The sequence below is a fragment of the Pyrus communis genome, chromosome 14, assembly GCF_041283825.1.
Source record: "Pyrus communis isolate YQ-2024b chromosome 14, ASM4128382v1, whole genome shotgun sequence".
Taxonomy (NCBI): Eukaryota; Viridiplantae; Streptophyta; class Magnoliopsida; order Rosales; family Rosaceae; genus Pyrus; species Pyrus communis.
The window spans coordinates 4,847,563-4,873,153 of NC_142578.1; the positions used below are offsets into that span (position 1 = coordinate 4,847,563).

Sequence of the window (25,591 nt, forward strand, 5' to 3'; positions counted from 1 at the left end):
GGGTTCCATTTGATGAAGCTTTACCATAAAGAATTTCATTTCCTTATTCTTCTTTCCCATTAAGGACGTGAACATAGCTATAACTAGAGTATCAATGTTGCGATAATTGAAGCGAATTTAGGACTATCATGTGAAAAAATTAAAATATCTAATAATATTTTGATTGATTTAAAATATTGTTATAATCACATCTCAATTATAGGTAAGATTCTTTAATGGTTTTTTTTAGCTAAAATGGTCTATGAGATTGATATAACTATTTGTTTTAGTCAATGACAATGAAAATCGATAGAAGTGTTCATTGAGTTTGTCTACCGTAAATTATTTTGGTTATTCCGTGAAAAATTTGTCAATATCATCGTTAAATTGTCACGTGAATGACCACGTGACCAACTTTTTAAGGTATTTTTGTCAAACCAACTTCTTCTCCACTTGACAAAGATATTGATAGATTTCTTATGGAATAACCAAAGTGATTTACGATAGACAAACTCATGGACTACTTTTATCATTTTTCAATGTTAGTGCTATCTAGTATATACACTCATTTTTACCTCTCTCACACCCTTCTCAATTTTCAACCATCAGATCGAATGAATGGACGAAGATCAATGGTAAAACATTAACAAAAATGTGTGAAAGATAAAAACGAGTGTATGAATAACACTATCCTTTTTTAAGGGTGAGTTCCGTGTGAGTGTGCAAAAGACACATGAAACCCAAGGTGAATGAGAACCATACCATACAAAGTCTTTGCCCCCACAAAACTTATGTGTTTGTTTCTTCCATTTTATTTAAAGAAAACTAATGAAAATGGTTTGAAAACTTTGAGTTTTAATCAAAATGACAAAAATGTGTTGTAAATGAATAGTATCAAGAGTGACATTTTAGAGTAAAAATGTTATTTTCGTTAAAAATGAACAGTACCAAAAATGTTTCGTTCAAACTCCATTTTATCTACAATTATAAGAAATAGAACATTATCCAAGCATTATTAAGCAACCATTAGTGGGTAGCTTTAGGGCTGCAATGCAAGGAGGGAGCTAGCTGGACCAGATCTGCAGCAGCTACCCCTCCCCAAGTTGAAAAAAGTTGCACCTCCCATATGCAAACTTTATGAACACATATTCAAATAATTAAAAACTCCACAGACCCATATTGGAAAGCAAACCAAATACCCAACTCTTTCATCTTTAGAGCATCTCCAAAGAAGATGTCAAATTTTAAATATAAAATTTGAATTTGACAGCCTGTGTGGTATTTTGACATCTTTCAAAATTTTCCTCTCCACCCAGTATGTCAAATTAAATATTATTTTATTACACTATTTTCTTTTCTTTTTATTTTATTAAACTATTATTTTATACCTGTTCTTTCTAGACTTCTCCTATCATCTTTGTTCTTTATTTTCTGAATCTTTGTATACCTGCTTCTCTTCGCCATCAACAACCTATCACCCTCTACCATCACATTGATATACTCGAACTCACCTGAAATCCAAAGGCCACAACCAAAATTTTTTTAACCTTTTAATTTCAATTTTTTATAAAATATGTTTGGATGCTGAGAAAGTGTGGGATTTTAAATTACCGACAGGGAAAGACGATGATTTTTCCCATTTCGATTTGCAGGTGGAGGAATTGTAGCCGAGGGATTGCAATCCGTCAGCGACGATCTTCCTCGAATTGTAGCCGAGGCATTGCAGCGAGGATTCGAGAGCTCTTGTTTGAGCAACGGTGCGAAATGGAGGTTTTTAGGTTGAGATCATGAGGTTAGTTTCTGGGTTTGGTTCCGAGAAAAGGGAAGATGAAGGACGAGCGACGCTTCTTAGGTTCAAGTGAGAGAGTAGAGTTGCAGATCTGATAAAAAAATTAATAAAATAACATTTAAAAATTAATTAAAAGAATATTTGAAACTGCTGTCAAATTTGACAGCAAGGGGGAGAGCTGCTATTCCATGTCATGTCACATCAGATTTGGCTTCTCGGTTGGAAAACATTACAGCTGTCTTTTTTTATTGTTATTGTTGATTTTGACATTTTAATATATCTTTTGGAGATGGTCTTTAACTTTGTATAGTCGTTTTTCGTAAGCTGTTATCGTTTCATTTATGTCATCAAACATACAATACGTTAACTAGTAGCACTACGCAACGTTATGACTCTCCCGCTCTACAGATCATTTGTCAAACATGCTCTTTGACTCTGTGTAGAAATCTGAACCCTAATCTCTTGACAAATGGTCAATTGCTGCTTTTAAATGCGCATGGAAATATGTAATTTAAGTGCAGCAGAAGCAAAACCACCTCGGATTCAATAAAGTTGTCAATGTTAAAAAAGAAAACGGTAACAAAATTAAAATAAATATTAACAAAATAAACAAATTGAAATCCAGGTAAGAGAGAGGTTAGCATTGGTGCAGACAACTGAATAGTTTAAAAAAGAAAAAGAAAAGAATAAAAAAGGTGGTTCTACACTCACTCTCACTCACTGCCAGTCTATCTGCCAGTTTGGAAATAATTGTTTATTCCAATCAGTGCTGCCAAACACACCTCTGGCAGCATCTGTGATTCAACACATCTTGTGAGTAAGATCTCTCACTCACTCTCTCCCACCATCTTAGAAATTCCCTTCTCCCCCCAACTCTCCTTCCTCCAATTTGTTCCTCATCTTCCACTCCCCAGTTTCTCGTTCTGTAGAGAAACCTTCCGCTTCGGAAAGTCGTTTAAGTACGCCTCAGTTTCAAATCCTGGATCCGTCGCTGCTAATAAGGGTTTAGCACAACTCACTTTTAGAATCCTGGATCCGTCCCCGGTGAAAAGTTCAGCGTCCTCTATTTTCAAATCCTGAATCCGTCCTGGTCGCGAAAATGCAAGACCACATTGGCATTCCTGCTTGCTTCTCATCAGGTGAGAAGTTAAGCGATGATGCTTCGGCTGTGACTAGGTCAGGCCACAGTGTGTGCATGTCAGTGTACAGAGCCAAGATAGCCGGTCAGAGCCGCTTGATCACGATCACATGGTGCAAAAACCTGCTCCTCCACGGCCTGTCGGTGTCCGTGGAGGGCCCGGATGGAGATCAAACCCAGCAGCACACCTGCAAAGTTGAGCTCAAGCCGTGGTACTTCTGGAGGAAGCAAGGCTCCAAGCGCTTTGTGGTTGATGAGAAAGCAGTGGAAATCTACTGGGACCTCAAGGCGGCGAAATTCAACGGCGGGACGGAGCCGAAATCGGAGTACTACGTGGCGGTTGTTTGTGACGAGGAAGTTGTTTTGGTTCTTGGTGATCTCAAAAAAGATGCTTATAGAAAAACAGGTTTTAGACCTGCCCTGACTGATCCCACTTTGGTTTCCAAAAAGGAGCACATTTTTGGTAAGAAAAAGTTTTCCACAAAAGCTAAGTTTTATGAGAGAGGCAGATCGCATGAAATTGCAATTGAATGCAAAAACAGAGGTGGTGGCGGCGGCGGCAGCGGGAGCATTGGGAGTGGAAGTACCCTAAATGGGGTGGAGCCGGAGTTGGAGATTAGGGTTGATGGGCATTTGGTGGTTCATGTGAAGCATCTTCAATGGAAGTTTAGAGGTAATGAGGCCATTCACATCAACAAGTTGAGAATTGAGGTTTATTGGGATGTCCATGACTGGCTTTTTAGTCCTGGATTAAGGCATGCATTGTTTATTTTCAAGCCAAATTTGCCTGCTTCAAGTACATCTCTGTCGCCATTGTCGAGAACCTCGTCGTCCTCGCCGCCATTTTCGTCATTGGCATCAACTCCATTGTCATCTCAGACTAGTTCTGGGTCAGTAGAAGGGATTAATAATGTAACTTCTGCCGGTTCATCTGAGTTTTGCTTGTTTCTTTATGCCTGGAAAGTTGAATGAGAAACTATATCTATCCTTTGGTAGACTATCATCATCATCATCAGATGACATCCGTGATAATATTTCAAGTCAATCACGCACTATGATTGTTTATATGTATTAATTCTTTTACGTGACAGTACGTGATTGGTTTAGATATCCACCTTGTTTCCCCACCAGAAGAGAATGAGCTAGGGTGGCAAATTAAATGGGACATCAAGGAATGGGGACATCATGGGATGGTGAGGATGCAGATTGGATGGTGAGTTGGAAGATTGGATTGGAAAACGAGGGTTTGGGACCCAAGAGGGAGGGTGGTTGGAGGTTAGTTACAGCTGGGATGAACAAATGGGCATGATTGGAGGAAGACAGATTGTATCACACAATACACATACATGCTCAATAATTTGCCAATCTAGAGAGGCATCTTTCCACCTCTTATATTTTTTTTCCTCTTTCTTGATCTAATCTTTGATAATTGAGCAAATTTTTCCTACCAGCATGTGCATATGGGAATGTGTTGTCTTCCAAAGTTCTTTATATGAATATATATAACTTTATTTATTTGCCTTTTTCCCTTCCTTGCTTTTCATATTGTTTTTTACTCAAGTATGAGATTCTTTTGTATTTTAATTTAAAAAAAATATGACTTTAGCCCCAAAAATTTAATTTTCTCCACATGAAACCCAACATAAGTTTTTTACTTGAATAAAACTCATTGACTAGATTCCACATTAGTAAATTCATTAATTATGTTTGACTTTACACATTTTAAAATTTTTGATGCCTAAAATACCCCTATTTGAATGTTTGATGTACACAATTAATTCTATACGGATTGTAAAGGAGAATGAATGATTTTACAAAAATAAAAAAAATAATAAATTCATTGCCTAATATATAATAACAATAAAACTTGACTAATATATGTAATAACACATGCATAGTTTAGTCAATTAAATTATATTTTACATATAAATGTAGGTAAATTATTTCACACACACACATAACAAAAAAAAAAAAAAAACATGCATGCTATATGTAAAAATTCAAGCAAAATAACTTACCTATAAAAAAATGTTATTTGATTCAGTGCACCTACCATTCAACTTTTAAAATGTTTTTTTTTTTTTAGTCCAAAAAGATGTTAGATTTCAAAATTTAAAATGTTAGATTGCTAAAAAAAAGCAAAATAATTTGCCCAATAAATGTAAAGTACATGCAAAATAATTTAACTACAAAATAAAGTAAATCCCAAAATACATGGAAAATAATGTACCTACATACAAAATAATATTATTTTATTCAATATGAGTTTACCTATTATTTGTACATATAATAATAAAATGTGTCCAATGTTGGAATCCATTGTCCCACATCGGACAGAGGGAGAGAAGAAAATCAGTTTAAATAGAATTACCCCACTCTAACTAACACCGAGGCTTTTTGGACACCTGACGGATTGAGCAGGTGGTAAAGTGGGGACAATATCGGTGTTATTGAAATGGGCCCTTGGCCCGTCTACCTTTGATCAAACCCCACATCAAGGTCTTTTGTGATAAAACCCCACACCTAATGGATTAAGCAGGTGGCCAAGTGGGGACAATATCAGTGTTGTTGGAGTGGGCCCATGGTGTAACATCCCGTCCCGAAACTAAAGAAACGTACGTGTGAAATTACTGTTTTACCCCCTAGTTCGTTTTTTTTCGGGTAGTTTTGTGTTGTGTGGGTTGTGGGACCACACACACTCATACACTCTCTTTTCTCCCGGGATTCTCTCCCTCATTCCCTCACTCTTTGTCTCTCTGTCTCTGTCTCTGTCTCAGTCTCTCTCTCTTCCTCCCCGAGTCCTCTCTTCTTCTTCCTTCTTCAACACACGGACATACACACAAACTTACTCAATACTTCACCAATCGAAAAACCAAGACTACCATCGTGTTCGTGGAGCTGAGAGGAGTCCAGTGGTGCCATTTTCAGGTAAGGAAAACACCATTTTCACGTCGATATCACGAGGTCCGATTTGAACACTGTTCATGCAAACCTAAACTAGCTTGTTTTTGGAATTTCTAAGCTTGTAGATGTGTTTGTGAGGTCCCAAGGAGCCTCGGAGTGGTTCGTTGGGTGAGTTTGGACGTCGGGATCGTCCTGTGCAAAGTTGGCCGAACTTGGATCGTTGTTGCAGGTGAGATTCCTTGATTTTTAGGCCTTAAAACTAGTCTAACGTGATTCTACTAGTCCTAAGCTTCATTTTGGTATAAAGAACGTGAAAAATGGTTGAAAAACGAAGGAGAAAACTTAGTTTGAAAATTACCCAGTTTTCCGGCGCCGTCGCCGGCGCCGGAGGTTCGCCGGAGAAGAAAGGGGAATATTCCGTTAAGTCTAACGGAATATTCCTAACGGCAGTGACAGAATCCGGTTAGATTTGACGGAATATTCCGTCAGTTAACGGAATATTCCTGACGGCGTCAACTGACGCCGTCAGTGTGCAGTGCACGTGGGCCGCGCGTGGGGGCGCGTAGGTCCGTGCGTGTACAGGCGCGTGGGGGCGCGTGCGTGGTCCAAAAATTTTTCTAAAAATATGGGCGTGATCCTGAGGTTGTGTAGGTCACGTTGGTATATTCAATTTTCCAAATTGAGCAATGTATGAGAAGTTATTACGAGAAGTTGCTTAGGTGCTTTTAAATTAATGTTTTCGTAACTTTGTCGCGTATAGGTGATTCGTTTTCCGAGGACGAGCGTACACACTCGAGGCAGGGGGGCTACGACCCTTCTAATTATCAGTGAGTGGGCTTTTGTTTTCCGTATATACCTATATACATATTAATTCCCAGAAATTAAATAGAAAAGGTTATATGTATTATGCCATGCATCATTTGAATATTGTTTACGCATCATCGCATGTTTTAGTAGTGGCATACATATATATATCTGTGTATTTGGTGCTGTGGACGCACAGGTAAGTGCCAGGTAAGCGGTATTCATGTGGTTATGCATTCCTGTTTATTATGCAATGGTAGTTTGAGAGGTTTAGAGAGCTCATAATCTGCACCCCCGGTGTTAGTGCTCCCGCCCAGGGCCAGGGCACAGCCTTCACGTGTATGTTCACCAGCACCGCATGCTCGCCTTGGATCCAAGATAGGTGCAAGCCTGTCGTACAGACCACATTAGGTGGTTCCGACTTGTAGGTGACCCGCGATTATCGCACAGCTTCACGTGATCGTAGCACTAGAGCATACATATATATAATACACCCAGCTTGTCGTACAGACCACGTTAGGTGGTTCCGACTCGTGTGCAGATTCAGTTATTGAGTTGAGAGTGGAGCTCTAGATTCAGCCGTACAGGTCACGTTAGGTGACTCCCGGCTGCCATATTATATATATTCGATGTGAATTACGCTTGAGCATTTATATTTGATTATGAGATTCTGTTGTGGCATATTCTCAAGCATGAATGGCATATTGTGAGCATGAATGGCATATGTGGAGCATGATTGACATATCTATACATACGTATATATGTTCATTTTCTGGGAAGTATACAGGTTTTACGGCGAGGGGTTAGAATGTATTTTGCTAAAGAGTTTTCAAAGAACTTTGTTTTTGCCCACTCACGCTTTTGTTTTGCGCCCCTCCAGGTTCTAGTGGTCTAGAAGGTTCGGTGGTTTATCCCAGAGGGCGTCCCGGCAATTTCTGACAGACATTCACCATTGTAGGGTCACCTTCGGGTGTACTTATGTCGTATCTTTTCCTTTTGGACTGTTGTAGACTTGCTCTGAATTGTGTCTCACATACACTAGTACTTTGTATGTTATTAGGTTTTTAATTATTCGTACTTTTATATTACCTTCTCATTAGCTTCCGCACGCGCACATGGTTACGTCACCTTCGTGTGACGGCCAGCACGCCCTGATCTCGGTCGGGGTGTGTCACATGGCAGGTCTACCTGAAATTTAACATGGTATCAGAGCCAGGGGACGGGCTTGTATTGTCACGTGAACGGGTGGGTCCCCTTTGGCCTCGCACGAATGGGTGAGCCCCGACTTGGCTCCACGTAGGCCTAGAGATGCCGCATGAATGGATGGGTCCCCCCCTCCAATTAGCCCCGCATGAACGGGTGAGTCCCAACTTGGCTCCACGTGGCTGCTGATGTGTGGAACTTCATGTGTGAACCATAAAATGGGGTCTCACGTGCAGGGGGAGTGTTAGAATTCATTGTCCCACATCGGACAGAGGAAGAGAAGAAAATCAGTTTAAATAGAATTAGCCCACTCTAACTAACACCAAGGCCTTTTGGATTAAAGCCCCACACATGACGGATTGAGCAGGTGGTAAAGTGGGGACAATATCGGTGTTGTTAGAGTAGACCCTCATCCCGTCTACCTGAAATTTAACATCCAATATATATGATGATACATACAAAATAAAATACCTACATAATGAAAAAATGTTATTTGATTCAAAATTAATTTACTTACAAATAAAGCAATTTTATTTTGATTCAAAATTAGTTTACCTATTATTTGTACATATATCTTATAATAATAAAATGTGCCAAATATATGTAATAATACATGGAAAATATATTACCTACAAAATAAAAGAATGTTATTTGTTTCAATATTAATTTACCTACAAAATATACGTTATTGCTCATCATAAATTTACATATAGGTAGATTAATTAGTTAATATGTTTGAACATATAGTAGTACTATATATATATATATATATATATATATATATATATATGTATGTGTGTGTGTGTGTGTGTGTGTGTTAGGGGTAATAATATGTGCAATAACTATTTGTTCATTGTAATTAAGGTGAGTAATTACATTTTTTGATTTATTTTGATTATTGTGGTACAAGTTGTAAATATTTTGTAATAATAGGTTAATTACTTCTCTACTTGGCAGTCATTTTCAAATTTGGGTTTTATTTTGATGTTTGTAACTAGGTAGGTTTTTATTTAGGAAATAAGAGTTGTAATGGTCTATATCTAAAGAACCCCTTTAGGGATGTTTTGATATAGGCACCTTATTTTTCAATTTCATTGATTAAACATTTGTTCTTCTTATGAATTTGATCATACATTTTTTTCTACAATTTTATTATAGATACGTTTGACTATATTGGTACATCTGATAATCCATACTATGGGTACATTTGATTTTATGGCACATTTGGCTTTCTGGTGCATTTTGTTTCTTGGTACATTTAGAATTTAAACGTACTAAAAGTCGGTACTTTTATTTTCAAATGTACCATGAGTTTTAAATACATTTTTTATATAACTATGCATAAAATTTTAAAAAATTAATGAAGTTTTCTTTAAAAGTATTAATGACTTTTTTAATGAAGAAAGTGACTAATTAAATATAATAACATAAATAAAAGTTTACTCTTTTTTTTATTTTTTATTTTTAACATCCAATAGTATCTACACTAAACTTATTATGAGGCTTAGTTAACTCCCCCGTCTATTTAGTGTAGATAATATCGTGTGTTAAAAGAAAAATAGTATCTACACTATGGGGGTGAGAGAGTGGGCTAAGGGCTGGTTTGGTATTGCTGTGCTTTGAAAAAAAACTGCTGTGAGAATAAGCGGCTGTGCTGTGAGAATAAGCGGCTGTGAAATAAAGCAGCAAAGTGTTTGGTAAACTTTTTTGTAAAAGTTCTTTTGGAAAAAAAAAGTAGTATGATAGTGTTTGGTAAATTTTTATGTAAAATAGTTGTGACTGTGTGAAATGACCAAAAAGGGTATTAATTTTATTTTCTTAACAAATAAAAGTGAATTACTAAATATATTTTATTTTTAGAAGAAAAATATTTTTAAACTTTATCTTAAATATTAATTAGTATGACAAACTACTTCAATTGAAATATTTTAAACTGAATAGCTATGATTCATTAGTAGAATATTGTTAATGTACTTGAAAGTAGTCTAATTAGATGCATTCATCAAACTTGTTGCTATTCTATTTCTTAATGCCTCTATCTCATGTGATCCTTCAACTTATTGCAAACATCTACTTTAAATTTCAATAGACAACTCATTTTTAGCTCAACAACATAGATAGGTCTTTTGGCTAAAATGAAGAGCAAGCATAAAGCATCCGAAGCTGAGGGTTGGGCCCAGATCAATACGTTTTCTCAAATGCAAGATGATCTAATAAACAGAGCCTTTTGCCAGTGTGGGGTCTGGGAAGTGCCACATGAACAGTCTTACCATTTTGTGGAAATGATACTTCCCATTTGGAACCCAGATTACAAGGGCAAATACCAAGTCCTAGATTCAATTTACAAGGGCAAATACGAAGTCCTAGATTCAATACCGAGTCCCAGATTACTATCATTCTATGCTTACTTCTCGACCTACCACATCAACTCCACATAGACATCAGACTCGAAAAACTCAGTCAATGTTTTGATGTGACTCACAGGTTTTCAACTCTCAAACTCTTTTCCATTTACTCTTTTACTTCTTCATAGGTCATCACAATAGCATAATACCAAAGTGTAGCTCAATGCTGGCCAGTCTTGATTTTTTAGGCACCAATAAGGTTGACAAGCCCAAGCTATGAAGTAATTCTCCACTTAAAATACATAATTTCTTCAAACCAAAATTAATAGTAAAAGAGAATGTCTAATTTGCATCATCAGTTGGCGTATGAGCCTTTGCAAGATTCTTAACAGACGATTCTGACATGTCACAAGCACCTAATATTTCATCTTATATCCAGCCTTTGTATTACCGGTCAAACCCAATCTGAAGCATATAAGAAGATATGAATATAACCACTTCTTGACTAAACATTAGAAATGGTTTTCACAATTCAAATCATAGATACATCTCACAAATTCACAATTCAAATCACAGAAACTCCAAAGCTCGAAACTTTTCACATTGGCATCATTTCAACGGCCAAAGTATATTTAAAGGCGAATACCAGTAATTGCAAATTCATCACAATCTAGTCAACCAAGTATTTCCAATAATTCCTAGTCCCAGATCATCATTCCAAGAAACCTGAACTTTGCTTAAAATCGAATCAACCCAAGTTCAAGATGTCTTTGCTAAAGCCTAAAAGGTAAATAGAACAGGGTGAGATGAAAATTAAATTACTTGGCAGCCGCCCCATCTAGGCAGCAAGTCTATTCCAATGCATTAACTAACGTCTTATTAGTTATTCCAAGCTCTTAAATACAAGAGAGAAGGACAAAATTTGTTGCAAACAAACTCCTAATCACTAGGCAAACACATCTGCCAAACAAAATCCTAGTAACTGATGTCAGACCAAGTCCAAAATTAAACCAAATTATCCACACTTAGTCAAAGAAGAAGCAAAAAATAAAACTTTAATCATGCCACGAACACATCCACACTCCACATATAAAAACCATATTCATAAAACAGAATTCTGAGCTGAAGTCGCATTACCATCACATCAAATTGCTCGAGCTACGAAACAAGTTGCATACAGCAATTGTCCACAATAATTTCATTGTAATTAATACTTGGGGTACTTTGTAGCAACCTCTCTGCAGGACTCCAAGAACAACCCATTAGCCAGCTTCATAATGTTGGCTTTGTGCACAGCAGTCACCTTCTTCCTGTTGTTCAAATAGGCATACTCGAAAACGTACTTGGCAATTCGCTCCGAGCAGAACTTGGTGATCACCTAACACATTCACAATCAATTCCCAATTTTCACAAAACTGCAGAGCTAAAGATTGAATTTTGGGTTTTTGATTACCTTGAGGCTCTCAATGACGCCAGGGATGACCTCGTGCTCGAGCCCGGCGTATTCGCCCTCGGTGTTCTCTCGACAATGTCCACGTTCTCGTGGCGGGTGGGGAGGCTGGGTAGGTTGAAGCAGTTTACTAGCGAAGCGTACAGGTCGAGCTCTTTTCTCAGCTGCACGTTGAGCGAGCTCACGCCGCCGCCCACCGGAGTCTTCAGCCCGCCCTTCAAGCACACCTTGTTTTTCTGAATCGACTCGATCACCTTCGGCGGGACTCGCTTCATGTCGCTGTGGACATGAATTTTTTCCAAGAGAATTTTTTCCGGATTGACTCGTTTTTTCCACAAACCATATCACCTTCCCCAATTAATTTTTTCCCCACCCTCCATCCCCAATTGTTTTTCCCGACACCCATACCCTCATCCCTTTGCTCTTCCCACCCCTCTTTCCCTCTCAATCTCCCATCCCCAAATTGAAAAATCCAAACAAATAAATAACAAATTTTTACAAGAGAAGCTTACCAAAGGAACCTGGAGAAACCTGGAGAACGAGAGAACTGGAGAAATCTGGAGAATGAGAGAACAAGAGAACGAGAGAGTGGTGTTCCTGATTCGGGTATGCGAGAGTGTTGAAGGCGAGAGTGTTGAAGGCGAGAGCGCTGAAGGCGAGAGCTGAAGGCTTGAGGGAAAGGAGGGCAATTTTGGGTTATTGAAAATTTCATTAAACGCACACTGTTCACCCGTGTTTTTGAAAATAAGCTGCTTTTGGAAGCTGCTATTTGCAGCTTCTGGTTAGCTTCAGGTTTTGGGCTTTTTTTCATCCCCAACTTTGAAATAAAGCTGTTTTTCAAAGTTTACCAAACACCAAAAATCTTCCTAGCTTTTTTTCATATCAGCTTTTTTTTTAATCACCTCAATCCCAAACTGCCATAATAATATGGTCCAACTTCACCTTGAGGAGAATCAAACCTAAGACTTCTCACTTAAAAGTCAGGAGGAATACTACTAGACAGTAGTACTAAATATTTTTAATGAGAATGAGGAATTAATTAAATTTATATTTTTAATAAAGCTACAAATTTAAAATTTTTAGATTGTAGAAAATTAGTTGTTAGCTAACTTAAGTGGATGTATATTAAGTACATAGAAAAATACTGAATTGACAATTGATCAAAGCATCTTAAGCAAATTTTATAAAGAAACAGATGTTTAGTCTAAACAAGTTAGAAAAAATATAGAAAATTAATTACTCCTTAATTTTATTCATACTCTCCTTAGTCTCACCTAATAAAAAATTTGACCTGATCAAACTACGTTATCGAAATTTTTTAATAGTATTGACCCCTTCTCATTGCTAAAACAAAGGAGAAATAGAAATGATCAATTTTTTGCTTTTTTTACCAAAGAACTTATCAATCTTATCATTTCACTGCTTTTCAAAGCATATGAAGGAACATATTCACCTCTCAAATGGCATCTACCAAATCAAGGAGCATATTCAACAAACCAAAATTATGGCAAATACGGCTTGTCTTTTCACTAGTTCAAATAGGGATAGGTTGGAAAAATCGAAAACCGAAAAAAACCGAACCTAAATAGAAAAAACATGAACAAAAAAAAAATTGAACCGAAATGAAAGTTATTCGTTCGGTTTCGATGATTCAAAAACCAAATCAAACTGAACCGAACCGAGTTAAATTTAATTAAGTTTATTTATTTATTTAATATTTGAGTGTTTATATTACAAACCCAATTTAAGTTTAAACCCAAGTTTTAAGCTTTTGTTTTAGGCCAACCATTAACCCATAATCCAAGTCCTTTTTCTTCTTCCCACCCAACCCTCTTCTTTGTTCCAATTTTTTTCTCCCCTTCCATCCCTCTACTTTCTTCCTGTTTTTTTCTCCCCACCCAACCCTCCCTACATCTTCTCTCTCTCTGTTTCTTCTTGCATCTTCTTTCTCTTTCTCTTTTTTTTTCTTTCTTTCTTTACTTTCTTTGAAATGGAAAAACTGTAAGCAAAGTTGTAGAGCATAGACCAATTTTCAAATAAAAAAAAAATCTTATAAAAAAACCGAACCAAACTGAAACTGAGCCGAAAAAAACCGAACCAAAATTAAACCAAACCGAAAAAAAATTGAACCAAACCGAACCGAATCGAAATTTTCGGTTTGGTTTCGGTTTTGGCAAAAAACCAAACTGATTGAAACTGAACCCACCCCTAGTTCGAAGAAACAAGATAGTCACAAATCTTAGGGCTTATTTGGTATCCTATTAAAAAAATTCATCATTTCTCAAAACAATGCTTAAGAACGTCTCTTGAAAACAATTTTACTTAAGACTAAAAAACTTGCTTGATATGAGATTAACAATTTTTAAACCTTAAAACTTAAACTAGACAAAGAGATCCAAAGAGAAGGGTCGCAGTGAAGGTAGAAAGAGAAGAGATGATGAAAGAAAGTAAGGGAACATCGGAGGAGAGAGCAATAATAAGAGATCAGATGAGAGAGAAAGAAGAGAAAGGATGAGAGGATATAAAGAGAAGGAGGAGAGAGAAAAGATAGGGGATCAGAGGAGAGAGAAAGAAGATGAAAAAAATAGAAGACGAAGAGAGAGATTTGGAGTGAGAGAGGAGGAGAGAGGGAAAAGAAATAAGTGATTTTTAGTTTAAAAACTCTTTTAAGTTTAAAAATTTTAAAAACTCACCTCTGGTGTTTTAGAGAATAAGCTATATTTTTAAGTTAGTCTTGAGTTCAATTTTAAAAAATAGTCATACCAACCAAGTTTTTAATGCCTAAAATTTGAAAAGTGTTTTTGAGTTTAAAAAATTGGATTTAAGTAGAGTACCAAACAAACCATTAATGGTTTCCTCACACTTATTTTCTTTTCATGTATTCCCTTAAGTTCTTTTAGCATTTAGATTGAATAAATAAAAATATTTATTTGGACAAAAGAAAAGTGCAAACGAAAAACGAGTGTATGAAAAACACTATCTTATTCATAATGCATGTCGGCATTATCGTGTACAAGAACAATAGTGAGAGTCCAAAAAACTACTGCATGAGAAAGTTGTTACCATAGCAGATACAAAACTTTTACCAACTTCAACCGTTACTGTCTGAGACAAAAGTACTAATCCATTACTAAATTTATGTGTAGTAGTTTCAGTTCTTCCTCTTCCAAAAACGAACAGCAAACAATTTCGTTGAACAAAAATCACGTCCGTTTGACGAAACTAGCAGATATGTAGGAAATGATTTCCCTTTTGTTTCTTGTAAGGAGATCAAATTGAGAATCTCTCTTCTATATCAATTTACAGTTTAACAGATATTGGTCCTCACTTTGGTCCAAAACCAAACCACTGTGCCAGGAAGAACTTATTCTTTTTTCGGGAGGCATCAGGTGCGGCTTTTGCAGGTGAAGGGGATTTGACAGGCGAAGAGCTTGGTTTAGCTACAACAGAAAAGATGTCAAAGATTTAGGGATAAAGGAAATGTAATAATACTTTCGAAGGTATTGTAAAATTATCAATAGATTATACACAGGTCCGTTTGGAACTGTGATTACGTTGGAAGCACTTCTACTTATCAACGTTTATGCTGGGAATGACACATCAAAACTTTAATTATAAAACCAAGCGCTCAAAACTTTTATCAAATCTTTTATTATGAAATCAATTGCTTTTTGGAAAGTACTTTTGATAGTTAGAGGTGTTTTTGATAGCTAGAAAAGCGGTTTTAACTGCAATCGAACCTAATTTTGGTGAAACCCCCTTGGCATTTCTTGCATCGTTAGGACTCTTGTTCAAAACTTTAATTATAAAACCAAGTGCTCAAAACTTTTATCAAATCTTTTATTATGAAACCAATTGCTTTTTGGAAAGTACTTTTGATAGTTAGAGGTGTTTTTGATAGCTAGAAAAGCGGTTTTAACTGCAATCGAACCTAATTTTGGGGAAACCCCCTTGGCATTTCTTGCATCGTTAGGACTCTTGTCTGAGTTTTGGATGGTGGGTTGGTTGCGGGAAATAGAGGTTGATTTTCGCTCGGAAACCTTCTGCTCCACACGTTCTCTGCTCTCACCCCCACCTGAAATCGTCACAAGTAGAGCTAAGGGCTGTCAAGGGTCTTAACCCTAATGTGCAACCATAGGTATAGTCACAAAAATAGTAAGTTTACTTTCATTAGGAGGCTTCCCATAATTTTGCCGCAAAGCTTCAAGAAAGGAATCATCTCTTTGGTCCTGTGTCACTGATAGGAATAACCAAAAGAAAATTGGAGTATTACATTTACTACACATGTACAAGAAACACATTCTCGTCGATGATCTAGAGAGCGAAAAAAAAAGGCGTACTTACATTGATCAAAAAGTGAATTCCGGTAATTGGAGGCTAAGCCAACCAGTAGCAACTGAACTGCCTCGGCGTCTCTTGTCATGGACAGTTGAAGGGACGGCTTCAAATTTTGAGTGTCTAACAAAATACCTGCAAGCTGCAACAGTGGAAGTCACTGAAAATCCTAATCCAGGTTCAAACAAAAGAATTAAAAGCGTTTTTTGACGACTAAAAGTTTTGTGATTTACCAAAAGTTTCTTCAGCAAAGGGTTTTCAAGTAGATCGTAGGCATCTTCGCAGTAATTATCTGTCAGAATGGTGCATTGAGATCCAACCTAATAAAGAAAGATGCACAATACACACCTGTATTAGTTCACGTCTTGTGTCTAAGTGAAGTTTTGAAGTTTTGCTAGAAAATAGAGCTGAGCGTACACTAAACATACAATATAATATTAAAGAACACTAAACCGTAGTTTATATACGGCTTATTGGAAGTCTTGTATCGCCGGATTCTATTTTTTACTCAAAATTTGTAACCGCATAATCTACCTAACATGTACGTTCCAATTACCTCGCCATTGTTCGTCAGAACATCTTGTCCGACCACAAGAATGTTTAATTTCCCGGCCATCATTAGACTCTCCAAGTCCACCTGAAACCAAATTGGATCAACAAAAATCCCCAAATCATGAAAAATATTTGTTGTGTGCATATATATATATATATATATATATAGAGAGAGAGAGAGAGAGAGAGAGTGCATTGCAAAAGAAGATACACACACACACACAAATTATATATATAAAGGAATTGAAGTACCTCATCGGCAAAGAGCAATGAGGTGGCATCAAGGCCAACATGGTGAAATAGCCAAGCAGCCTCTCTTTGTTTCCACATCCTCCCTCTCTTCACATTCATCACTGGAACCACCACATACTCCTCCTCCTCCCCATTCCCTTTGCTCTTACTTTCCTTCTTCACCCTGTTCTCAAGCAACCATGCATAACATATTGCTGCTACCATTGTACTTGTACCTACATTTCCAATTTTATCAATATGGTGACATCTCATTAGACTTCTAATTAAATATTTGCGATATTAATTTGTAAACAAATATATAATATGAGCAGTTCATAAAGCATTTTTCATTTTATCGCAAGGAATTGTAAACCATATTAGTTAATTGAAATGGTAATTTATGTCGCAAGTATGGTTACTATTGTATCACTCCCACTGCGATTTAGAAATGCGATCTCTTTAGCATGATTTATTGAAACTCGAAATAGCTTACTATTTGAGGTGTCGGAAAGTACGATTTTAGCCTTGGAATTAACTTGGCCATCCAAGACTTTCTCAACCTTGGTCCTTTGCACTTTGAGAAACCTATTAAGGTCAAAGTCTTGGGCTTGGGCTTCATTTTGGGCTGCATCATTAGGCCATCCAATTACATTGGGCCGTGAGACACTCTTCTCAATGGAACAAGTAGACGACGATATGGACCTACGACGGGCCGACGGGACAAGATTTTTAGGCGGAGAGAGCACATGGGCGTCAGGCAACGGTGTCGGGCTTTGGAATGTCCGTCGAGAAGGGATCGGGATCCCATGCGGTCGAGGAGAGGAGGGATCGTTTTGGAACCGCGACCTGCGGCTCACCGGTTGACGGGGGGCGATAGTTTGGGCTGCAGGCTCAGGATTGGGTTGTTGGGCCTGAAGGAGATTGGGTTGTTGGGCCCGCGAGGGATTGGAGTTGGGCTTGAGGATGTTGGAAAACCATTTATGCACCGCAGAAGCCGGTGAAATTTCCGCTGGCGACGCTGGTGATGTGGGCGAGTCAGGGAGCGGCACGTCAGACTTGTTTCGGGAGTGCTTGGCTGACTTGGATAGAATCTCGCCACTAAAAGTCTCCGTTGCGCGGTACCTGTTTACCCCAAAACAAGGTATAGTTTGAATTTTCACTTTCGATCATATGATCGTATTCATTCTTTTTGACAAATACAATATTCTAAATTATTATAATCTATAAAAAGATAAATTTGAACTTCGATGTAAGACGTCATATACACTACCTTCTGGCGGACCTAGACATTGGGTCCCGTCGATCTAGGGCGGAAGAGAGCGACAATCTTGGGTTAACATGACCCTGTGGACCTGCTGCGAACCGTGGTGAGCCAGCAGCGAGTCGAGAGGGCGAGTCACTCCGAGTCGGCGACGAGGCAACAATACGCCTGGCCTCTTGTAACCACTCCTGAGTCATTTTGCTAGTAGGCGTAGTGGGTGTGGTGGATCTGGGGCTGTCATCATCGTCGTCGTCCACGTCGTCTCCAGTCAGGTTATACGACTTGTTCTCGACCTTCACGGTGCCGAAGAACATGTCGTTCATGAAGTCCGTGAGGTCCGCCACTTGTTGGGGTTTATTACGGCGGACCTCTGCAGTAACAACTGGCTGTTGCTGCTTAATATCGTGCTGCATGGCTAAAAGCGGCCCCCCGTTTCCGGTTTCTCTGCCGAATCTTCTCCTTTCCATGGCTGTTAATTTCTCAGCTCAGAGTCGTCTCTCTTGTGTTGGAGTTGGAGATTTGTATATAAATATGGAGTGTTTTCGTTGGATTGGACATGGAGAGAGTACCAAGGAAAGTTTGAACGTTTTGGCCGGCATTTTCCGGTCACTGTCTCTTGCTTTGTAGTTGTGGGGCGTGTATAATATGTATGCCAAACTCTGCTGGCAAAACTATTTGCCTATTTGTCTCATACAAATACTTTTTTTATTGGTAGTTTAATTTCTTACTATTTCATTAATCATGCTCAAAATACTTCAAAGGAGTAGAATTCTCTTATTTTCAAATTTTCTTTTTCTTTAGTCACCTCCTATTTGAACAGTCACGATTAAGTTACGTCAATATCTTGTGTTGACTTCTTTATAAAGAGAAAAAAAATAAAGAAAAAAGTGAGAGAGAAGGGAAGAGGAGAAGAGAGGATCTTACTTCACTTCAAATTATTTAAAAGGGAGTTGCTAGCGAGACCCGCCCAAAAATTAACTCTGCAAAGACTCGCTAGTCACCTAGCTTTTCAACCACCATTGAATTCCAACTAGGGCCGATGTCTTAAATAAAACCAAAAAAAAAAAAAAAACAAATTGTTCATCAATCCTGCAAGAATTTTGTACTTCAAATTATTAAAACGTTTGTTTCTGCACTCAGAAATTGAGGCATCAAAAGAACCTATTATAACTTTCAAGTAATATTTGGCTTCCATGAACAATAGATTGATGAAACTGCGATGCTACCAATTTATAACTTTAAGGTTGCGTTTGATATGTGAAAATAAATAATTTTCCATGTATTTTTTTAGGAGAAGGGAAATGCAAATTCTTTTGTTATGTTTGGTTACATTAGCAATGTATGTAGGCATGGAATATCACCTTTTTGGGATATAATGTGCACTTCTAATTGTCAACGAGGATATATTTATCATAAAATTATATCAATACCAACGGGTGGAGGAATTCACTTTCCCCCTAATTTCTCATGGGCCAGGAAATTATTTTCAAGCTTGGACTTGCCAAATATGAGAAAACCTTTCTCATTCCCGAGCATACCAAACGCAACCGAAGAGTTGTTTTTGTCAAATTCTAAATATGTGGACCAAATTGCTATATGACCCAAACCACTGGTGTCCAAAATGTAATTAGCAAAAAAAATTAATGCTGCACACCTTTTTTGTGTTTTTTACAAACATGTTCAAACTATGCCTTTGACAAACATGTTCAAACTTTGTTTTTGTGAACAAGCTGAAACGAATATCCTTTGGTGATTTTACATACACTTAATAACATATGTATTTTTTATGTCGTGTTTACGTATGGGGAATGAAATGAGAGGACAGAGAATTGCACTTATTTTTAGTAATTCAAGTGTTTATCAAAACTTGGGGAAGAAAAATATATACGGGATCCACTTAAAATGGGGAATCAGACTCTTTAAACTTCCGAAATTGGATTCTTGATATTGAGGTAATATTTGGATTCCTCGAAATCAAGCCCATCAGGAATCCAATTTTGTACCAATATTAGCCCATGGTTTTTGCTAATTCCAAAACACTCGTTGCAGTTTTACCTGTCCAACTCCAACGAACAGTCCTATAGCCTCCAACAAACCCATCTCTCCTTCCCAATTGCTGTTGGAGAAGCTTCAACATGAAGCAATTATGATTCTACCTTATTCTAACTCCTCCTCAATGTAACTGCTTTCGTTCTGATTATGAATTAGTAGACGAGCCATCAATGTCACTGAAAACTTTGAGAACCATTAGGATGACATAGTCCACAACATTAGCTTCTATATTGGCTTCTCGGAAGATATGCATGAACAATAGTTATGAAAACTTATTGTTGACTTAGTTGATACATTGAGAAAACTTGCTCTTGAGGAAGTTGTGCTTTTACCGTTAAACACGATCAAGACCCAGCCTTGATGCCCCAAAACAAAAAAACCATGTTTAAGGCCTCTTGCAAAACTAGAAAAATATCCTGAGCTTGTGACAAAACCATCAAAACATGTTCAAACTTGCACTACTTAAGTGAAGGAGATGTTGGGAAATCTTTAAGGGAAGGGATTCTTATTTTTTTTTTTATAAAATGAGGATTAGTTGAGGGGTCCACACTGCATCGAACTTTAACGACTCGAACCGTTCTTGCAAAATATTAGCCAAATCGGAAATGTTTAAGACATCTAATTGGGTTCAAAGAAATTAACGAATACTTTGTTATATAAGAAACAATGAAATTTTATCTTGATAATTAAATAGGCAAACAGTTTCGGATTGAATTGAATTTTTGCAAGGATGATCTATGAATTGAGACTTATAAAATAGACGTTCGGATTGTTGAAATTTGATATGGAGTGAGCTCCACAACTAATCTTCATTAAAATAAATAAATAAATAAGGATCCCTTTGCATAAAGGGTCTGGGAGATGTTGATCCATGTTCAAGCAATTAGTATACTTTATGGGGCCTAATTGATATCCATTAACAATGATCATATGGGGCTTTAAATATTTTAGCCCACCATAAACTCTGTTAATATTTAACACCTACTTGATTGGGGCTGGCTTCAAGAAACATCTGCTCCACTTTTGTGGCAATTCTTATATGAAATATGATTAATATATACATATTTTTGTTTTTGTTTTTGTTATTGTATTTAATTAAGATGACATATTTGTTCTCAACTTTCACGTCTCTGTTATAAATTAAATAGTCTATCTGTCTGAACGTAGCATTTCACAGTATTTATTTCATTATTTCTATAAATAAAGAAAACAATTAATCATAAGTGATCAACACCCTCAGAAATCTTGAGTTTGAACGCTAACAAGACATATATCAACCGTCAACTCAAAAAGGGTCATCTCTAAAAATTCACCCACAAATGACCCAAGTTGATCAAAAGGGTCATTCTCTAAATTCACCTACAAATGACCCAAATTGATTACATTTATTCCAAAATATCTTCATTATTCTAATCCTTCTCATTGATCCTAGAATCTAATTAAAGAGAAAAATATGTTAATCTCATCTTATGCTTGCATAAGCTGTATTAAAGTTTGATCATGGATATAATCTCTTAAACTAATTTGCGAAATCATGAAGCAATTTCGTTGACTTTGATTTGAGAAAAGTACATAGTTGACTACTTTCAATAATTGTGTGCATAAACATCTTTTGATTGTCTCACTTGGCTGCACAAATTGAGAGCAAAAGAGTTTCTTTGAATATTAAAATTGGAGGCTTTCTGCCACTGAACAGCTATGCACACTATAACATTCAATTTAGATATCATGACTCTAAAAGTATTGAAATTAATATTATATAGTATGGAGTTTATCAGATCACCACGTTGGTTTGGAAGTGCTTATGTAAGAATCAATTTTTACTCACAAACTATTCTTGATTTTTATTGGAACCACAACAAATTTTTATCAACGGAAATGGTTTGTGCACACATTTTTATTTTGGTGCACAACTTTTTTTTATAAGTACAACAGAAAAGTTGTTCTTTTGTGATCGAAAAATTATGATTCGAGTCGTCAAAAAATCTTCTTTACAAGTAAGAGTAAGACATCGTATGATAAAAGACGTTGCTCATAAGCACATGTAGTTATCAAAAAACAAGCGATTTAGTTTCTCCAAAAAAAAGGCAAACTTTAACCTATTTCCTATAATTGCAAAGAGAGTTAATTTTCACACACCTATTTTAATCTCAAATAATTCTTTTTATTTTTAATTATTTAACCAATAAAATTAACCAGAAAAATGTGTGTTTATCATTTCTTAATCTAAACTCTTGCCACCCACTTGGTGATTCGTTTTTTTTTTTTTTTTTTGGTCAAGGGGAAGATTTTATTTCAACTAAAACACAAACTTACAAACAGACAAAGGCCCAACAACACCTATAAACAACCAAAAAGGGCCTAAACAGAAAGAAAAAACAACAGAAACAGATAATAAGCCCAAAAGCCCAAAACCAAGGAACATCCGAGAAGCACCCACTGCCTTCTCCACCGACGGTCCAAGGAATTGCCAACCAGCCGATTCTCCAACCACCATCGATCATCTGCTTCACTGACTTCTCCTGCGCACAGCCATAAGTTAGGGGTAATCAGCATGCAAACGAAAGAGTCCAATCACTAGGTGGAAGCTCAGAACAAGTCCCGAGCAACAATGTCGCAAGTGGTAGACACAAAGGAGAACGTTGTGGTGTGGAAAACACCCGACCCAGTGTAAGCGTCAGAACTTTACACACGAACTCGACAGAGGACATGGCTTAAAAATGAAGCAAGGAAGAACCAAGAAGAAGAAAACCCACAGAGTTGAAGGAATTGGATAGGCCGAATTGAAAATTAAGGAGAACCAATAGTAGATGTAAAGAGAAAATAAGAAGAAAAGGGAGAAGAGAACGGAGCACCTGACCCCAGCTGAAGCTAGGATTGGTACCACCGAAAAATTCGGAAGAAGGTCTCACAAAAGCACTCTCACACTGAGAGAAAGAAACTCTCGCAGAGGAGAGACTATGAAATTGCAATTTATTTTCCCACCCGAAAAGTGTTTTTGAGCGGTCACTTGGTGATTTGTTTTGTTTGCCCTTTACAAGACATAAAGGACAAAGAGGAAGAAGACATTGGGCCACCATTGCAAATCTTCTCTTATCACCTCCCACCACAACTTGGAACAAATTAAAAAAAAAAAAAAATTAAACCTACTCAAAGTCAATCTATAAACAAAATCCCAACACACATCCAGCCCAGAAACCTTGTCATCTCAATACTCTAATACCCAAAAATTATACAAAAAAACTCACAACCCCACCCTTTCAGTGCACTTTAAGGCCATTTTAACAGAGAGAACCCTCTTCGGATTCTCTTTGAGGTTATTAGAGAATTATTTAATCGTATTCGTTCATTATAAATTATATAATTAGTTTTTATCAGGTACCATTTGTATTCAATTTTAAATAAAATTTTAAAATAATTTCTGACCACACAATGTATGATGAATGAACAGAATTAGAGAATTCTCGAAATCCTCACAAAATGAACCCAGAGAGATCCTCATTCGTTTAACATTCCCATCACATATTTAAACAATTTTTTTACTAAATTATCCGCATGTTTTGGATCCCTAACCTCACATATTCCAGCATATACTTTGGGTCTTTTTAGTCTTTCGACCTCTTCTGCAAAAACCAATTTCTCACTTTTTAAATATTATTCTTTTTTAGTTTTGAATTTTGGGACTTGTATATAAAGGGAACCCTAGTGCCAGTTCATATCATCACCTCCAGAATCAGATTCTAAAGTGTTCTCTCTCTCTCTCTCTCTAAAATTTCAATCTTTGGGTGATCTGCAAGTAAAACTTATCAGATGGCATCTCATGGGATTCTGTTGTCTTCACTTCTTCTGCTCTCCTGCTTATCCCAAACTTCCTATGGGATTGTCCTCTTTTCTTCTCTCAAGGATAGTCTCTTTGTTACTGCTTCACACACAGAAAACCAGGGTAAATAGTATAGATATTTTTTCTTGAAAATTTACCAAGTTTCCAGTCCCATATCTTGTTTCTTCAATTGGGTTTCTATATATTTTCATTGCAAGTCATGAATTTTACAGTTTCCAAATTAGGAAAGGTAAACAAAATTCGACAGGAATATGATTTCCGCACTCTTTCTATCTTCTGCACTCCATCCCTCTCCTCTCCTCTTCGATTTATTCAATCAAAAGAGAATCAAAACACGAAATAAGAGGAGTGCAGAAGATAAAAACACCGAGTGTGAAAATTATTATCCATACTAAAAGTCCCCCAACTTTCTAGTCCAACCTCCTTATTTTGCAACTGGGTTTTTTATATTAAATTTCTGGTCCAAAACACTTTTTTTTTTCTCTTTTTCATTAGGGTTTCTTTATATTCTCATTGCAATTCATGAATACTAAAATGATTTTTGCACTTTTTCATCCACGGTTGAAAAGAAAACGATAGCGTGAAAATCACTACTGAAAATCTCCACCTTTTTAATCCATACTCCTAATTCCGCAAATTTTAAATTTGCAAATTTTACACTTCCCAAAGCTTGCGAAGATAAACAAATAGCCAAATACACAAAAAGTCTCCTACGTTCCTCCCCAAAAACCTAACTTCCCAACCGGTTTTTCTTTATATTTTAATTTTAATTAGCAAAATAAATCCAATATTAATCTTAATCCATGATTGTTTTGCAGTTATGAAAGCAGGGATAGACAAGCTCACCGTTTCATGGGGGTTAAACCAGAGCTACGAAGCCGGCACCGACTCAACCTTCAAGACCATCAAGGTCAAGTTATGCTACGCGCCGGTGAGCCAAGTCGACCGCGGGTGGAGGAAGACCGTCGACAACCTCGCCAAGGACAAGACATGCCTGTTCAAGATCGTCGAAAGGTCGTACACCAGCAAGTCCAACGACACCGTCGAGTGGACCATCGAGCGCGACGTGCCGGGCGCCACGTACTTCGTACGCGCCTACGCTTTCAACGCCGCGGGTCAGGAGGTGGCGTATGGTCAGACTACGAACGCCAAAAAGACCGCCAACTTGTTTGTGGTGGAGGGAATCAGCGGCCGCCACGTGTCGCTTGACATTGCATCGGTTGTCTTCAGTGTTTTCTCGGTTTTGTCCCTGGCTGGTTTCTTTATTGCAGAGAAGAGAAGGACAAAGTCGTCATAAAAGTAAAATATCCACTGGTCATGTCGTCATAAGAGTAACAAACCCTTAAAGTTTTCTTTACATGTACAAGATATTACTAAATTACTCTTTCAACGCTGGTAGTTTGTGTTTTCTATCTTTTTCGTGCATGTAACAAGTCCTTTTTTTTCACAAGAATTGATTGATATCATGAACCTATTATTGATCTTCGACATGTGTTAATCTCATAATGAGATTCTCATGCATCAACGGTTAAAAAATTATGAACCATCAAAATTGTAATCAGTTTAGTTCGCCACTGGTTTGCGAAGTGTGCAAGATTGGATGTGCCTCTCAACCTGCATTTTCCCTGTCTACTTGGAATGTACGAACATAGTGGAAATTAGTATGAAACTATTTAGTCAAAGGTCAGCTGGTAGAAATTTGTCTTT

At 37.2% G+C, this 25,591-nt stretch overlaps 3 protein-coding genes and 1 pseudogene across 3 annotated transcripts; 2 read left to right on the forward strand and 2 right to left on the reverse strand.

The window, feature by feature from the left end:
- Nucleotides 1–2,724: 2,724 nt before the first annotated feature.
- Nucleotides 2,725–3,915, forward strand: LOC137712345 (uncharacterized). Its single transcript, XM_068451441.2, has one exon. The coding sequence runs from the start codon at nucleotides 2,868–2,870 to the stop codon at nucleotides 3,876–3,878; it is 1,011 nt and encodes a 336-aa protein (XP_068307542.2). The 5' UTR covers nucleotides 2,725–2,867; the 3' UTR covers nucleotides 3,879–3,915.
- Nucleotides 3,916–11,369: 7,454 nt separating this feature from the next.
- On the reverse strand, nucleotides 11,370–11,887 carry LOC148691110 (isocitrate dehydrogenase [NAD] regulatory subunit 1, mitochondrial pseudogene; annotated as a pseudogene).
- Nucleotides 11,888–14,616: 2,729 nt separating this feature from the next.
- Nucleotides 14,617–18,643, reverse strand: LOC148691111 (uncharacterized). The gene is made up of 9 exons (XM_088684744.1): nucleotides 18,001–18,643; nucleotides 17,224–17,852; nucleotides 16,752–16,966; nucleotides 16,504–16,584; nucleotides 16,181–16,267; nucleotides 15,957–16,089; nucleotides 15,778–15,849; nucleotides 15,544–15,687; nucleotides 14,617–15,052 (listed from the first exon to the last, which is right to left on the reverse strand). The coding sequence occupies exons 1-9, from the start codon at nucleotides 18,456–18,458 to the stop codon at nucleotides 14,937–14,939; spliced, it is 1,935 nt and encodes a 644-aa protein (XP_088540870.1). The 5' UTR covers nucleotides 18,459–18,643; the 3' UTR covers nucleotides 14,617–14,936.
- Nucleotides 18,644–23,753: 5,110 nt separating this feature from the next.
- Nucleotides 23,754–25,382, forward strand: LOC137713879 (high-affinity nitrate transporter 3.2). Its single transcript, XM_068453229.2, has 2 exons — nucleotides 23,754–23,986; nucleotides 24,703–25,382. Exons 1-2 carry the CDS (start codon nucleotides 23,854–23,856, stop codon nucleotides 25,179–25,181), a joined length of 612 nt encoding a protein of 203 aa, XP_068309330.2. The 5' UTR covers nucleotides 23,754–23,853; the 3' UTR covers nucleotides 25,182–25,382.
- Nucleotides 25,383–25,591: the final 209 nt, after the last annotated feature.

Coding starts and splice junctions, on each gene's coding strand:
- LOC137712345 (XM_068451441.2), top strand. CDS start 2,868: ATGCAAGACCACATTGGCATTCCTGCTTGCTTCTCATCAGGTGAGAAG.
- LOC148691111 (XM_088684744.1), bottom strand. CDS start 18,458: ATGGAAAGGAGAAGATTCGGCAGAGAAACCGGAAACGGGGGGCCGCTT. Junction 16,268..16,503: donor TTCTGACGAACAATGGCGAG/GTAATTGGAACG, acceptor TTTCTTTATTAG/GTTGGATCTCAATGCACCAT. Junction 15,053..15,543: donor GGGGGTTTCCCCAAAATTAG/GTTCGATTGCAG, acceptor TTTCTGTTGTAG/CTAAACCAAGCTCTTCGCCT.
- LOC137713879 (XM_068453229.2), top strand. CDS start 23,854: ATGGCATCTCATGGGATTCTGTTGTCTTCACTTCTTCTGCTCTCCTGC. Junction 23,987..24,702: donor TTCACACACAGAAAACCAGG/GTAAATAGTATA, acceptor ATTGTTTTGCAG/TTATGAAAGCAGGGATAGAC.